The sequence below is a fragment of the Camellia sinensis genome, chromosome 4, assembly GCF_055761805.1.
Source record: "Camellia sinensis isolate YWXY chromosome 4, ASM5576180v1, whole genome shotgun sequence".
In the NCBI taxonomy this organism is placed as follows: domain Eukaryota; kingdom Viridiplantae; phylum Streptophyta; class Magnoliopsida; order Ericales; family Theaceae; genus Camellia; species Camellia sinensis.
The window spans coordinates 48,417,290-48,434,509 of record NC_138964.1 but is presented as its reverse complement, the minus strand read 5'-3'; the positions used below and the strand labels follow the sequence as shown (position 1 = coordinate 48,434,509).

General features: G+C 32.4%; 2 protein-coding genes and 1 pseudogene across 4 annotated transcripts; all 3 read left to right on the top strand.

Annotated features, from left to right (window-relative positions):
• The first annotated feature begins 471 nt into the window (after positions 1–471).
• Positions 472–9,263, top strand: LOC114290906 (uncharacterized). Its single transcript, XM_082924814.1, is given in 9 exon segments — positions 472–622; positions 2,602–2,686; positions 6,288–6,313; positions 6,316–6,361; positions 6,466–6,502; positions 7,895–7,967; positions 8,072–8,132; positions 8,284–8,390; positions 8,975–9,263. Coding segments are annotated over 7 exon segments (339 nt in total). The 5' UTR covers positions 472–555; the 3' UTR covers positions 8,077–8,132; positions 8,284–8,390; positions 8,975–9,263.
• A 4,761-nt stretch (positions 9,264–14,024) lies between these two features.
• On the top strand, positions 14,025–16,573 carry LOC114290899 (agamous-like MADS-box protein AGL82). 3 transcript variants are annotated; one of them, XM_082924813.1, is made up of 3 exons: positions 14,025–14,135; positions 15,213–15,983; positions 16,123–16,573. In XM_082924813.1, exons 2-3 carry the CDS (start codon positions 15,221–15,223, stop codon positions 16,125–16,127), a joined length of 768 nt encoding a protein of 255 aa, XP_082780939.1. In that variant the 5' UTR covers positions 14,025–14,135; positions 15,213–15,220; the 3' UTR covers positions 16,128–16,573. The 3 variants fall into 3 exon arrangements, with proteins under 3 accessions (XP_082780939.1, XP_082780937.1, XP_082780938.1); XM_082924811.1 differs by having other exon boundaries at positions 15,213–16,573; XM_082924812.1 differs by having other exon boundaries at positions 14,037–14,135; positions 15,221–16,573.
• LOC145823735 (class V chitinase CHIT5b pseudogene) overlaps positions 16,229–17,220 on the top strand; it is a 27,013-nt pseudogene continuing 26,021 nt past the window's right edge.

Sequence of the window (17,220 nt, the reverse complement as noted above, 5' to 3'; positions counted from 1 at the left end):
AAAAATAACAAATTAAGCTTTACACTTTCCAGGCAAAAATACCAAATATCAACATTTATCATTTGATAAAAGAATTTTCAAATTAAAAACACGATAAAATGTCTAAAGTATTTTTCAATTGAAAACACAAACAGAATATCTAAACAAATTGAAAATATAAAATTTTACAAATTACTATGGATGCCTGCGATTTGACGGTTCAATTTCGCTTAAAGAAACCTCAAATCTGTCATCCGTCTAAAATTAAGTAAATTAAAAAAAATTAATTCTCAACCATCTACTCATCATCACACATCCATCTAAAATGCGACCAAGTCAATCGATTTAGGCGAATAAAAATATCCGCGCATCTCCCACGGTATAAAGTGCATAAAGTGCCAAGTTAATAGCACGTGCACGTAACCTTCTATATTATTTTATACTATAAAAACACGTGGCCATTCTCTTGTTCTAGCATAGCAAAACCCCTAAACCCCCTCTCTGTCTCTCTCAAAAGCTTTTTTTTGGGTTGATATATCAGATTCTGTTCGATCTTGAAAAAAGAGGACACAAACAATGCCTCGAGCGTCGAAGAGAAAATCAAAACCCCTCAAATCATCTAAAGTCGATGGTGTTTGTTCTGGTAATCAGTTTATATCCGATATATCTATAATGTTATAGGCATTAATTATTAGTTTTGCAAAGTACAAATCATATTTTTATCATGAAACCCCTAATTTTTCTTTCTCTTTTTTATACAAATTTGCTTTGGTTGTTGTTTATATGATGTGGGTTTTAGCTTATGCATACATGGCTCTGTTTTTGGCTCTTCAATGTAGGTGAAGTTCTGATTTTGGGGATAGATGTATGGTAAAAAACAATAATATTAGTCAAAGTTTTCAAATTTGGGTTACAGATAATATGATATTAGTTTATGTTTATGATTTAATGGTTTTTCATTTGACTTGCTAATAATTTAGTTTAATTAGATCAATGATACTGTGGAATTTTTTTTCTTGAAATCTTGTAAAAAGTGTCATGGGCACTCCAAGGTCCGTAATTATTAGTTTGTGATGATATTGAGTGGGATTTGTTCTGACCGTGGCCATTGGCTAGCGCCAGTGGGTGTGGGATTTGTTTCTCAAAATGGGTCTTTTGTTGCATTTAATTTCAATATTTGGTCCACCAAAAGGAACCGTGTGAGTGTAGGAATTTTCTTATATTCGATTTCGTTTTTGTTAGTAAGCATGCTTTTTTGCTGGATTGTGCTAGTATTGCCTCTTGTGGCTCTTAATTGAAAGAAACAAGGGTACAAAGAAGCTTCCCAAAGAATCTATTGGATGAAAATATGAGCTCATAACCTCCTTTTATGATGATGAATCATAATTACGCAGTATCTTTGAAATAACAAAATTTTTACTTTGTTGTTTGATGGTGTATACACTGTATAGTGTGGTGAATGGTAGAACTTTAGACTTCCTTACTGATGTTGGGTGACCTCTGTAAATTTTGGTTCTGTTTATTTTTGTATCTTGACTTGATGCAAAGTGGAAGAATGATTGTTGTTGCAATTAAAGTGTTAACAGTCACCCTCTGCTTACTTTTGGAATCTGTTGTAGAACAGATAGGTTGAAGCCTCTTGTAAATGACATCTTTTTGGACTTGTTTGTGGAACTGGTAGACTGAAGGTTAAGACCATATGCATATGAAGAACTTGCCTTACTATTTAGTATAGGAATTAGATTACTGTAAATTTAGTAGTCTCCGTTGGGTACTTTTCTGTTGACTTCGGCAGGACGCTTTTGCAGTGACTGTCAACTAATTCTTTAAATTTCTTTCATTGGCGGAAAGACTGTTAATATTGGGTATGAAAATAAAAAATTGCACAAGTTCCATGTGTTGAAGAGACTGCCTTGATGACTAATGAAAACCCAGGACAACCATTATGATCTTTCTTTTGCAGTTTATTATATGTAATGATATACTCTTTTCTTTTTTGATAAATAAAGATGGCACTTTTTTTTTCCCCTTCTCTGATAATAAAGATGGTCATGTTCTTTTTCATTATCTTAGTTCATGTTCATTGATATTTGCTTTTGTTTTGGAACCTTGAAATTGGATGTGATCAGCCCTCCATTATCGTAAAGAATTGCTATTATTTTTTATGATATTTAGAAAAGAACTAGAAGCTCACATTTGAAAGTAAAGAAAAGTTTCTAACATCTTGAATGGATGGAAGAATTTCCCCACTAAATTCCATTTAATTGTAAGTAGACTCCTAAATAATAATTGTGTCTTGTGTCTTTTGTCAATTGCATGCAAATTATATATATAGCAAGAACAATAGTATGACTACCATTAGTGATTACCAACTTCATTATAATGCGACTTCTGATGTACTAGTTTTTAGTTGTTTTGATGTAAGGCATATTCCTCTACCCATGAACCTTGAATGTGCTGAGCTGTAAAGAATTTTTTTTTTGTATTAACTGGTTAAAATTTTCTATATCCAATTGTAATTTATTAATGAAAAAAAAGGTTCTTAATGAACATATTCTAACTTTGCACTACTTTTAACTTTTATCACCTAATGTTCTTTTCATATCCTATTATGTTGTTCAGCTTCAAACAAAGCTACAATGAAGAAGGGGGAACCTATAGATGATCATTTCCATTCATATGCAAATAGGTCATTGGGCATGATTGAGTAAGTATATTTTGTATTAGTTCACAATTATGCAAACATCAATAACCATTGAATGTTCAAAATTGTTTAATGCTTAAATTTATCGATTCATAACTCATAGTTTGTCGTAATTCATAGTAGGAAAGTTTACTCTTAGTTTGTTCATCTATAATGTGAAACCAATGCTTTATTTTTCAATTTCTGCTATGTTGGACACCCATGATGGTTGGTTTCATGTTTCATAATGGTGAGAATAGATTGATCACCACTCTTGTTTAGAAGCTTGCGTCTAGAAAGGTATTATTTGATATAGAGAAATTTTAATGCAGAATTTGGGCTAGATTTTGGTTGGACAATGTGAAACTGATTTCCATACTTGTAGGAAATATTGCTTATAAATAGTTCATATATGTCAAGTTTTAACTGGTGAATCACGTGTTACTTTTTGGTTGTTCTGGTATATTGCAATCTGAAAACCTGTAATCCAAATGAATGGTTTGTTTCCAATTGCTCCACACAACAACACATGTTATGTTTACGCATGCAACACAGATACAACATGGACATACTGATTTTAAAAAATGCATGACATGATAAGTGAGGGACACAAAAAGCATATGATATATATATTTATTATATGTTATATATATGTATATATCATTCAAAGATGATAAATAAATATAACATACACTAATTCTTCTAAATGTATTTTGTTTTTCTTTTATTAGTGTATCGTAAGTTATTTTGTTCAAACTTGTAATTAGTTTCGAGTGGGTTTAAGCAAGGGACACGTGTATCCTCCAATCCAAGTGTCTAAAGCTTGTCGAGGTCTAAAAAAAAATTTAAAAAGTAGGACAAAATTTGACAAGTTTGGACACATGTCAGGAAGTGTCCAGTGAGTGTCTGCGACACAAACACAATATGAACATGCCACCTTCTTAGAAATGACTATGTTCCTCAGGTTTCAATTTTTATTATGAATAATGGAATTTGCAGTGGTGATGTTTTTGGCTATGCCATGCTTATATTTAGGGGTCTAATTTTCATACCATGCTATTCTTGATTCCTGTTATATTTTCTGAGAATAATTGATATGTCCGCTTTTCCTACCTTTTTTAATAATTCTTTTGCACATAGTAGGATGTTATTATCTCAAAAGATTTTTGTTTTATCAACATACTATGAAGATTGAATGATCCTTTTCATTATTATGAATCTTCAGACAACACATGTTGTCAATCTAGCTGCCTAGGTCTTTGGTTTCAGCCATTGTAACTGGCCATTTGTGTGCCCTTCTATCTGTGGCAGCACAATTACCTGCTATGTTACACGGACTCGGCACTTTGGGGCGAAGTACCCGTGTCGACATGACATGACACAGGTGTGGGTGTGGGTGTGGGTGTGGGATTTGTGTCAGATTTGCCTCTTCTCTCTCGGATACGGTTAATCAAAAAGGAAGAAAATTGAGATACTTACATTGATGTATGGGTTCAAGATCTTGATCTGTGTCTTTCGATCTTCTTCTCTGTTTCAATCTCCTTTTCTCTCTCTATCACTATCTCCTTCTCTATCTTGATATCTCTCTCAATCGTGTTGTGTGTGTGAGAGAGAAGAGAAGAGAAAAGAAGAGACGGACTCCATCTCGTGCTGCTGAGAGAGAAGCGAAGAGGAGAACGTTTGACTGGCGGCTGCTGCTCGTTTGTATCAAACCCTAATGGGCCGAACCAAATGAATAAATAAAAAGGTTGGGCTTATTTAACTAGTTAATATTATAAACCCTAATGGTTTGGACCCAAAAAATTAAATAAAAAGCTTGGGCCTATTGACTGTTTTGTATCATAATAATTAATATTATAAACCATAATGGGCTAGACCCAAAAAAATAAATAAAAAGCTTGGGCCTATTGGCTGGTTTGTATCATAATAAACCCTGATGGGTTGGATCCTATGAAGCACAGGTGTGGGTACGGATACTGGTACGAGTACGATATGAGTACACCAATACGACAAATTTTTAACAAAGTAGGGTACGGATATGGTTGGGGTACGTCAAATTTTTTTTTTTTAAATTTATAGCTAAACATCCAACATACAAATCAAAGTTTTAATATCAAAACTAAAAAGAGAACTTGTCTAAAAAGTTTTATAATTATTTATTTTTCTTTTTTAATTGTCTAAAACAGGATACAAAAGAGAGTAAAACTATGACTCATGGGTAAAGGATGTTTGAAATAAATTACTTGATATTTTTAAAATTTAAAAAAGAATAATAAATGCTGCAATAAATTCTAGCATTTGCACAAAAAAAAAAAATTCATTTTGCCATACCAGTGCCGTACCCACGACGTACCCATGCTGTACTCATGACGTACCCAAATGTATTTGCTGTTCTCGGCATGTATTCGGTACCTGCACTCGGTAAGTACCCAGTACTCGTACAGTATCATTTTTGAAGTACCCGTGCTTCATAGGTTGGATCCAAATAAATAAATAAAAATTTGGGCCTATTTATAAACTCTGTTCAACAATAGCATGGGTTGTTCTATGCTTATCCATATGTTTGATCCTATTTATAAAAAAATTGTTGGGTCAACTGTTTTTAACTCATCTTCATATAATAAATATATTTTAAAAATAACTATTTAACTCATCTTTTTATATATAAAAAAAAAAAAAAAAAAAAAAAACAATGCCCTTTAAAATATATAATAAATATATTTTTAAAATAACTATTTAACGTATCCCCTTACCCGTATCTACATTTGGATCCATATCCACGTATCCTCAATTTTTAGTTTTGAAGTGTCCGACCCTCAAATACGCACCCGCATCCGATACCCACACCAGAGTTCGTGTAACGTAGATTACCTGTTTTATAGGTTATAGGTTAGCAGGTACTTCCATCTTTCTATCTTGGTTTTTACCTATGTTGCTCTAGATGATGTGGGCTATTGATGGCAAAATTTTTCAATAAATGGTACCTAAAAAGCATGGACACAAACACATGACATGACACCGACACATTGACACGGAATTTTTTTTTTTTAAATGTAGGACACAACAAGTGGAGGACAGGTGCAAAATATAAAATTTTATATATTTATTATATATTATATGTGAATAAATAATTATTAAATGTCATATATATAAATATTTTAATCCAAGATAATTTAAATGAGGAGAATAGGTATAAACTTACATTATTTTTGTTTTACTATTTGATTCTAAGTTATTTTATTCAAACTTGTAATGTGTTACATGTCAATGTCAAACCTCTGTGTGCTAAAACAATTTCCTTGTCACTGAAGAGAAATAATTGCCGGAACTGATTTATGTTCATCAGTACCTCATTATGACAATCTGTGTCTTGCATTGCTATGAAGTTACTGCTTCTATAAGATCAATGCTATACAGACTTTTGACTTTGATTTTCAGAAGATCAAAACATAAAAAAGGTTCTTATATTTTTGTTTATTTATTTGTTTGTTTTTACCATTAAATGTCTCCTTTGCAATGAGTGATTTATATATCATGAAATTGGTTAAACTTCAGGTGGATAGGTGTTCAAGAGATTGATGTAACACTACTAACCCAAGCCAATTTTGTATGTGTGCTTGTGCAGTCCGGAAGGAATAGAGGCACTTTGTTCAATTTGAGAGTGGATCATACCGACGTCAGGATATTGATGCTCGCTTGGTATGTCAGTTCTGTTGACATGTAACATGTATATGACCAAAACCAATTTTAGTTCCAATTTCTCCTAATGCTGCTTAATGTAGCTGACAATCTGCATGCAACAGGAAAATGAATGCCCAGAAGCAGGGATATTTTACACAGGTAAGTGCATTAATTATTACAACCATTGCCCTTACTATTGTTATTGTTATTGTTGTTGTTAGTAGGAAAAATACTACACAAACTAACAATTCTTACGAACTAATGTGTCATGCAATAATTTGGAATCTGAAATAGGACCCACTTCAATCAATAATATGGTAGGTGTCACATCAGTGAGTGAGAAAATTTATAAGATTTGTTAGTTTGTATAGCATTACTCTTATTATTATCGTCATTTTAACATTTTAAAATATATATATATATTTTGACACTACTATTCTGTTGGTATAAGATAAATTGTTTGGATGGTATCTAATTTTATCTGCTTTCTTGGATATTTATAATTTTTGTCCTTTGTCAAAAGTAAACTATTTGGAAAATTGGAGAATATTACAATATAGGACCATGAAAAATACTAAAATACCTATTTGAACTGTATATGACAATATGTACAAAGAAAATAGTAGAGCCTTGCGGTAATAGATGAGTATATGTATGTTCAGTTTCATGCATATACGTCAGCACAACTAAAAGCTAGCAAAAAAGCCAAACAAACAAAAGCTAAATCCAACAGCCCATAAAAAAAGTTTTCATATTGTAGAACAAGCCGTCTTCTTTTTGTTCATATGCATTATGGGTAGTCAAGGTAACAGCTACTGTTATTCTCCTCTCAGCATCCATAATACTATGTTTGGATCTTGGAATTTTGGGGGTAATGGTGTTGGTGTATATGAGTTGGCAATTTCCATGGGCAAATTTTGAGCTTGGTTGTAATGGATTGATAGGTTAGATTGAGCATTCAAATGTGTTGCGGTTTGCAGATTGACATAATCTATGCAGAGATGACTACATACTTGTAATAGATATATACTACATGAGCCATTAGTTTTAATTTCAGAAAATTGACCTATTTGACTCATTCCCAGTCCCGGTAGGTTTTGGAGTCAAAAATTTGCAAAAAATAAGACCAAGGGGTAAAATCCGAGGGCCTTGCTTGAAGCGGCTTGTACTCGAGCTGTCTTCACAATGGTTTATGTTATATGGCTTCCAGCACGGGACCCCAATCCACGATGGTCAACTTAGCATGGATATTTCAAAATGTGGAACTTGATCTGCATTGCATTTAATTCTTAATGTCATACCTTTTTTTCTCTGTTCTAGATATTTATTTGTTGATACCTGCCTACTTATGAAGTGTTCAATTGGTCGACTAGTTTATGCTGTAATGCTTCTGCTCTGTGTAATTATCTTGTTTGTGTACCCATGGAAGGACTAGTCTTCATCATCACTTTTCTCAAGTATTCTATTATATTTCTGTTCTGGAGATGGATGAAAAATCCAGCTAGAAAATACTCTTAAAATTGATAATTTAAATTTCCTTCTTTGTAACAGGATGAGTGGCAAAGAGGACTGAAAGCTCTTACTGTTGACACTGTAAATAAATTGAAGAATGCACTCTTGGAAGGTATTTTATTCTTGTAGTTTTCATCTGGTTGATTATTGATGATTCCATGATGATGAAGACTTCTTAATAGTGCTATTACTGATTGTGTACTGTTTTCTGAAAAGGTTAGGATGCCTCAAAATTTTGCAGATTTCTATTCTTTTGCATTTCAATTCTGCCTAACAGGTGAGCTTTTAGACTTGTCAAGCATGTGTTTAAGTGAATGGAAGTGCACCGCATTGTTTCATGACATTATCTTGTTTCAGTTTTGAGTTTGATTTAAATTTTTATCATTTATTTATTTTTAATTTTGCTGGCCATTTTTTCCCTCTTTCAGAAGATAAGCAAAAATGGATAGATGTTGAATGCATTTGTGAATTGCTAGATATTGTTATGGGGTCCCAATTTCCGTCCCAGGTTGCCTTATTCACCAAGTATTTAAAGGTGGGCAGCACTTGTTTCTTTCTACCCTCATGATTCTTAGGTGTTTACAAAACAACTTTTGAATTTTATTTTTGGGTCTATGAGATTATTCATTTTGTATTTGTCTCACTATCCCTGTTCGATTAATTGAAAATGGCACATTCCCACCGTCTCTGTAGTTTTGTTGAATTAATAATATATTAAAGACTTTGTTGTATATGTAAATCGACAAGTTTGAATTACTTGTGATGTTATTATTGCAAATTTATGATATTGTACATATTAGAGTACATATGTGGAAATTTATTGTTGATGAGTTTTGTAAAACTAAAAATATGATGTAATGACATTGACAATAACTAACCGAATAACACTATACAATGGATTTCTTACCACTAGATATGAAGGTGGTGGGGCCTCTATTAATAAATACATGTAGGCCCCATTGCCTTGGTGTCTAGTAAGAAAATTGGTAAGCAATCCATTTATGAATAGCATTACTCTTTAGAGAAATGCATCTTGATCTTGGGGATCATGATCAACATCTTAATTATAAAGGTATCCAATGATTTGATTTGTGATGTTTGGACTTGATTTTTCATCAGATCCATAATGATTACAAGGTGATTAACATGGATCAATGGACAAGCTTTCTACGGTTTTGCAGCCAGGTATCTCGATTTTTCAGTTTTGCTACTTATTTTACTTTTCGCTTTTGTTTATTTCTGTTGTTCAGACTGTTGTACAATCATTTTGGTATCTATTTTGGTAGGTAGATCTATATATTGAGCTCTTTTGCTGAAAAGCAACAATACATAACCAAATTTTGTCTATAATTTCATTCAAAATCAATTTCATTCTAGATATAGTCCCCCAATACTCTATTAGAATCTGAACCACTTTTATTTTGGGTAATATTCAATGTGTTTGGTTTCAGTTTTTTGAATTCAGTTTTCCAAAATTGTTTTTTTGTTTTTCGTATTTTTTTGTTTTTAGTAAATATTTTTAAAATTTTAAACAATATTTTACTTTTTTCAGATGCACCTTACTTAGATGTAAAAATAGTAAAATATTTGTGAAAAAATATTTTAAAAAATTAGTAAATACACAAAAATATGAAAAATGTACAGAATTGTCTTTTTTTATTTTATTTTATTTTATTTATTTATTTATTTTTTTGTATTTTTGGTAATTAGTGAATTTTTTAAAGATTTTTTTTTTACAAATATAATACTTTTGAAGTGTATTTATGTTAGGTGTGTTTGTCATCGTCGACGAAGATTCTCACCCCTGCAAACACATGCATCTACGGAGACAATCTAAGTCTTCTGCCAATGCATGTTCTTCGAAAAATCTCCGAGACTACAACAATGAAAAACAACAATGCATATCAATTAAGAGATTTTTAGGATGATGTTGATGATGATGAATGATTATATGAGTTGTGCGAGCTCTGATCTGTTTGAGCTGTAGAACATTGGTGTGATTGGGGTTGAAGCGTACAGAGAGTGAACAAAAATGCATATTAATTACCCTTTTTATATATATATTTGTTTATTTGTTCATAGATCTAAAAGTAAAATTTGACTCTAATTTGTTCATTAGCATGCATTTTATTTTTTGTAACAATAAAATTTTACTCTGGTTAAAAACAAGTAGATTTTCTTAATGATATAAAATTTTGCTTTGAATCATAATAAATTTTACTCTGATTAAGAGTAAAATTTTACTCTGAAATACACTGTGAGGATGGCTTTATAGGAGAGCTGATATGTAGCAATCCCAATTTTGCCACTTCGCTGAGTATGTCGAGGGTCCAGCTACCTGGTTAGCTCGCAGGGGTCCAGGGGGCAACGCCCCTTGGTGGGTCCAAGGGCAGCGCCCTGGCGGATTTCAGGAGAGAGCACAGCTTGCACACTGCTAAAATGACAGGTGCGGGAGGAAGGTGCGGTGGGTTGGTGAGATCTGAAATTTTTCCCTTTTCTTCTCTCTTTGGGCTGACGTTGAATCACTTTTGTATATCTCTCTCTCTCTAAAAATATTTCCTCTCCTTTCTCTCTACATTTCCTACCAAATATCTCACAAGATCTTTGATTTCTTCAAATCCTTTGGGATTTGGACCTAATTTCTTCATCAAAGTTGGTTAGCTCCTCGAGGGCTTCGTTGTGTGTAGTGAATATCGAGTTTGGACATCATTGATTTTGGGGGTTTCATCTCATTTCTTCTTCAAAACTTGAGGTAGGGATTTTCTTAGGGTTATATATATATTTTTGCAAGATCTAGATGATTTTCAAAATCATCCTTCAATAGCTTTGAAAATTGGTTGTTAATTCAAGAAGTTGAGCGATTTTGAAAGTGGGTTTGTCTCTTATTCTTTTAAAATGATCTTATGGGTTTTGATCTTCGTTGATTGAAGAAAAGATGATTTTGGAAAATTTTCTTTCAAAAGATTTGAGTTGTATAGTTTTGGTGAAAAAACCTAGAATTTGGGAATTTTTTTTAAAGAGACTGAAAATCCATGAATGATATTGTTATATTTATTTTGTGTGTCAAAATAAATGGATGTTTGGAAAATTTCTTATTTATATTTATATAAATGATGAATTTTAGGGAATATGAGAATTGTTGTTCATTTTGAAAATTATTGTTCAAAACGTTGAAATAGTCTTAAAATGACTAATTGTTGAGGATACTTAAGAAGAGGGAATTGTGTTATTCCTTGGATGATGAATTGGAATAAAAATATTTATATTCATCTTGTGTTATTGGCATATCAATTCATTTGATAACATTAAACTTTGAAAGTTGATTTGAAAACTTGCATTGAGAAAAGAATGTTGAGAAACAAGTTTCTATGAATTGGTTTTGAGATAAATACGGTAGTAAGACTTGACAGGTGGTATAGATGAAATTGAATAGGTGTCGAGCCTTCCAGTTAATACTGGTAAAAATGACAGATTATAGGTGTCGAGCCTTTCAGTCAATGTTGGTAAAAATGACAAATTGGTAATACTTGTATAGTCTACTTGCAGACACCGACCTAGGGATTACCAGAATCGTATTTACCGCTCTTGAAATAAATTGTTAAGTTTTGAACAATTGAAATTGCATGATATCATTGAGTACGATGGTTTTCAAAAGATGAAAATGTGATTTATCTTCAAAAAGGGCATAGCATGGCATGTGCATTTCATCTCTTGAGACTTGTATAAAATGTATATATTTTGTTAAGAATTTCCTATTGGCTTTTATGCTCACCCTACGGGATTTTTGTGCAGGAAAAGATGTGGTGATCCTACCCAATTAGGAGCGTGGAAGTATGTGTGTTGGGAGTACAATGCTCTCATTTTGCTTTGACTCTGTGTGTAAGCCAAGGGCTGTGTTTGTGTGGGTTTGAATAACCGTTTTGTGTAACCAAGCTCAAGCCTTGGAAACTTGTAAACCCCTTGGAGGTATTTATTTGTTTATTTACTTGTTGTTGGATTAATGTATTGTTGCATGAAGAACTATTGTATCATGTAATGTAAGTTTGGAGATTTATATTTGGTTTTCCTTAAAAGAGTCATGATTGTTGTATTATCATTTGGGTTAGAAATTTGAGGCGTTACCTGATACATACATATATATATATATATATGAGGGTAGTATAGTAAAATAAACAAATTTCAAAATATTAGGGGGTTTTGAAAGGATTTATATAATTCTTGTCATTTTGAAAGATAAATTAGACAGTCTATCACCAAATCCACCCCCCCCAAAAAAAAAAAAAAAAAAACCATGCAACATTAAACCAGAATTATAATTATAAAAAAATCACAGATCAAACCGCAAATTACGGTTTACTTATTTTAAAAATCAAGATTAAATCGTATGTTAAGAAAATCAAACTATGTAATTAGGTTCAAGTCACACCGATTTCTGACTTTTTAAATTTTTTACTCGATCATACTTTTATGTGTAGTCATTTATTACTTTACATCAATATATATAGAATTTCCATATATAAAAGAAAAAAGTTGCACACTATGATTTTTCCATCATAAGTTCAAATTATGAAAATAACATTGCCGCATAAGAAAATAAGATTAAATATATTTGACCATAAAAAAAAAATCGTGATCACTGAAACATTTTCTTTATTTCATATGGGTAATGAATCATGATTTCTGGGTGCTGTAATTTCCACAAACAATAAAACTCCAAATTCAATTCGTTGCTACGTTTAGAATGGACTAATAAATTATATTAAAAGCCTTGAAATGAATTCAAAAAAATGTTCTAATGAAGAAGAAACAAACCATGTAACATACACCACAATTTATTTTCTCCTTATTAGACACACTTCAATAAGGAATCAAATTGAAGATTATTACTTGGGAGAGAGAGAGGGTCCCTGTATGCCTCATGTAAGTTATCCATAGAACCTTTAGCCCTCATCAGACTCTTCCCCCCATTGTTCAGCTTTGATAGTCCCTTGCCATGGAAGCTGTCACACATCACACACAACATTTAGGCTCCATTTGTATTTATGAATTTGAAATGCATGAATTTAATATTAATCATTCAAGGAGAGAAAGTAAGAGGAATAGCTCATATTTAGATATGACAGTTTATCTATGTATTTCAATATTATATTAAGAAATTTATCATGATGGATTTGAAATCCCTATGAAAAAAATAATTATTTGGAATCATTCTAAATATTCTCTTTTTAGCTACAAAAATGTTACAAAAAATACATCTTTTTCAGTTTTTCTATCCACCAATAATAGCTAATTCTTCAATATTTTTATAAAATTAATTTAAAATACGTCCAATCAAACAGACTTTCTTAGTGAATTTCCTAAAATATTTTAGACAATAGCTTTAGATGATATCATTCTAAGATTTTTTTTTTTTTTTTTTTTTTTGGATCAGTTACAATACTCTCCACCCAACTGATTTTTTTCGGTCATATTTGATTTGAGAATAACGGATTTTAACTCAGTTGATTCATATTTTACGAATAACTAAAACATCCTTGTCGGGATCACTTACCCTCCCTTATCCAATAATAAAAGGTTTATCACACTTCTTTTTTCAAGGGGTTCATAGTATTTCCCATAAACAAAACACAATCTAATAGAAAATGATCTGGGGCTTCTAACTTATCAATTAGTTAACGTTACTTATGCCCATGGTTAGTCCTCTAATAGGCTAGTTACCAACCTTAAAATATAGTTAATATAGTTAAAATTAAGCAATGTTATGCAACGTACCTGTTGCAGAGATAGCCAGGACCTGTCCCATTAAACACAACAGAGGCATTGTTTGCCAAATTAAAATCCACAATATCACTATACTTCATGACCCCTAAATAGCCAGGTCCTGTCCCATTTGTTGACAACCCGGCCCTGGCCATTGACCTATTAAAAAATTGAAAGGCCCAACAGTTTGACAGCAGGAACCCTAAATAGCCAGGTCCTGTCCCATTTGTTGACAACCCGGCCCTGGCCATTGACCTATTAAAAAATTGAAAGGCCCAACAGTTTGACAGCAGGAACCCAACACAACAGTAGTTTGAAAGGCCAACAGTTAAGGCCCCTTTTTTCTAACAGTTAAGGCCCAACAGCAACTTGAAAGGCCCCTTTTTTCTAATTCCTAACCCTACCTTTTCTTCATCCAATTTTCCCTACAGTTTCGTTTGACAGCCCCAAGCCAACAACGCAACGAAGCAGCAGCACACAAACAGAGCAGAGCACACGGACGGAACAGCAGCAAGCACGGGTAATTTTATTTTTTTTTTCTTTCTATTCAATTAATTAAAAATTTTTATTGCCTTTTACTCAATTAATGGCTATTATAGTATTAGTATTTACATCATCAAAGAAGAATTTGTTTAAGTTTAATAGTTTACATCACATAAGTTAAAAGTTTTGTATTGTGTTTTGTTCGCATCACATAATTAAATCTTTTTCCCTTTACTTTAAAAAAAATAAAAATTAATTCAATGAAAAAAAATATGTGAAGGGCCCATATTTAGTAGTTGATTATCGGCTTTGGGTCTCGGAAATCTCAAAGCCGGGCCTGCTTCCCATCTGTAAGCGTTGGAAGTAAACTGTGCGGAGACCAAACAAACAACCAGTCCAAATTCTAGGCCACGAGATAATCAATGCGGTGCTCTGTTAAATTCATTGCTCTTATTTGATTTGAGAACTTTGCTTTTCAATTTAATCTCTTTTTTTTTTGTTCTTTTCTTTTCTTTTCATTTTTTTTTAATTATTGATTGCATTGCTTTTAATTTTGATTTGTGCCATAAATCTAATTTCAATGCCTATTTTTTTAATCTAATTTTTTTGTTGATTAAATTTTGTCATGCTTTTGTTTTGCTTGAATCAAATATTTTCTTCAGTTGTAATCTATCTCAGTTGAATTTCTCTTCAATTTAGATTAATTTTATAATCATGGTTGTTCTGTATATGAAAGGAAAAAATAGAAAAACTAATTCAATTTAAATAAAATTAAGTAATTTCATTTTGCCCCACAGTTATTTTTTTATTTTATTTTTTTGTATTTTTATATAAAAAGACCCCCATTTTAATGTTCATCTCGGGCCCTGAAAAACTCAGGGCCGGCCATGGTCACAACCCTACTAACAGGGGCCTAACCAATGAGAATGATGTTGGTGCATTACGTGGTATTGGCTTGAACCAAACTATATTTTTCCTCATCCTTATATTGGAGATCTTTTAAAATATGAATTGCAACTTTTATTTGCTCATTTGTTTGTTCAAATTTTTGTTTTTTAAATTTTTTTTTATACGAGAATTCATGATATGATTATCAATACATGATGTCTATTAGATTTGTAGATGGGTCGAGCTAAACAAAGAATGGAACTCATAAGAAACGAAAAGGCTCGCTATGTAACCTATCAAAAGAGAAAGAAGGGCTTGAAGAAGAAGACTTGTGAACTAGAAACTCTATGTGATGTCCAAGTCTGCCTGATCATCTATGGACGTAGGTTAGATGATAATTCCATAGAGGTAGAAATCTGGCCCCAAAATCCCAATGATATTCAACGCTTGATTCACACCTATAGAAACCAATCTATTGAAGATCGTCGTAGGAGGACGCTTGATTTATCCAACTTTTTTGAGAACCGAAACCAAGAGATTGAAGACGCGCTTGTCAAACTACGTAAGAAGAATGACAAGGCTGTGTACTCTACGTGGGATGATCGTTACAATGACTTGTCAAAGGGGCAGTTGAGAGCCTTTGAAGGTATGTTGGAGGGTAAGCTTGCAGATGTGAAGGCCAGGGTTGAATTCATGAAGGGAACTCAAGCATTGGCAAGTCTTAATGATATGGAACAAACCACTCAACAAAACCATTCGAATTATTTCATGCAAGGCTTGTTTGGTACTACAAGTTTGCAAATGGGGATTATCCATGAGGAGATGCCTATTTCTTCGTTGAATTTGCTGCATGAAATTGATGACATCTCTCGTCATTACCCTTTTGATCAGACTGATCACCAGGGAATTGTTGAGCTTGATGCAAAATCCATGGCAATTAGTCCAATGATGATGCCAATGAACAACATTAATGACACTCATTACACTCAACTTGGCGGTATGTCTAGCAGCAATTTGCAGTGCATTGATCCACTAGAGAAGTCAATATATTATGATCTAATAATGTTGTTGCCCTCTCCAGAGTCTGTTTTAACAGGAGTCTCATGCATTGAGTCGTCCTTTTCATCAATGTCTAGGATGATGGAGAACGAGGTTCGTAAAAATCATCATCCTTCACCCTCTATGGCTTACTATGGCGGTTCAAGCATGCAGACAATGTCACCATATATGTAGTACCTGAAGATGGCAAGTGGTCCTTCTGAAGTTCATGCATGGCAGATGGAGGAGTACTATAAAGCCAATGAGTTTCAAATGAAGAACCAGAAGTGAATTCAATTCAGGTTTAAGTTATGGATTCTAATGGAACATTTGGTAGTAGAAACTGATTAATTAGTGTGGAAAGGGAAGTACCCTATTTTACTTTACTTTATTTTATTTTATTTTTAAATTTAGTGTTTTAATAGCTTAGGTCTCCTTAAGTTTAATTAATGACTATTTATATGGACTCATTAACCTTTTAAGTAGGGTTCTAAATTCTAATTGGTAAAGTAGTATTTATATATAATTAAACTAAATTGCATACAAGTATTTTTCCTAGCACTTTGGATGTGAATTAAGAGACTGTTGACAGTCAAATTCAAGTCGATTTCCTTCACTTCATTAATACCATGTCATATATATTGATCAAATGTCTCGGTCAGGTAATAATTTTTTTTATTGGTGAAAGAATAATTTTTTATTCATGTAAAAAAATTTCAATTGTTGGATTGAGTCAATGTTTTAATTTGACCAATTGATAGGACTGTAATGAGCTGGAATGAGCAAAGTTTTAAGTTGCTCATACTATTTTTTTAGTTTTGCAAATAAGGAACTTTTTGAGACACGGTTACGGGACTACTCTATAGAATAAATTTTAAATATATTCGTACACTACCAACTATGTATATATATAAATAAGTCCAGACACATCATCAAGAAGGATTGTCTAAATGATTTGAATCTGCCATGCTTCACGAGGACCCTTGAAAAATCATGCATGAGGAAAATTATTAGGTAGTTTTGGAGTATCATGTGATGTCATCTATGTGGTGCTTGAGGTAAATGAAAAATTGTAACTTCACAAAATAGACAATATGTCACATAATATTTCCAAATACTTAATAATTACTCCAATAATTAACCATCAGGTGAATAAGATAAATTATTTAGTGGTATTAAAGTAGCGGTCAACGTCA

Coding starts and splice junctions, on each gene's coding strand:
- LOC114290899 (XM_082924811.1), top strand. CDS start 15,221: ATGGGTCGAGCTAAACAAAGAATGGAACTCATAAGAAACGAAAAGGCT.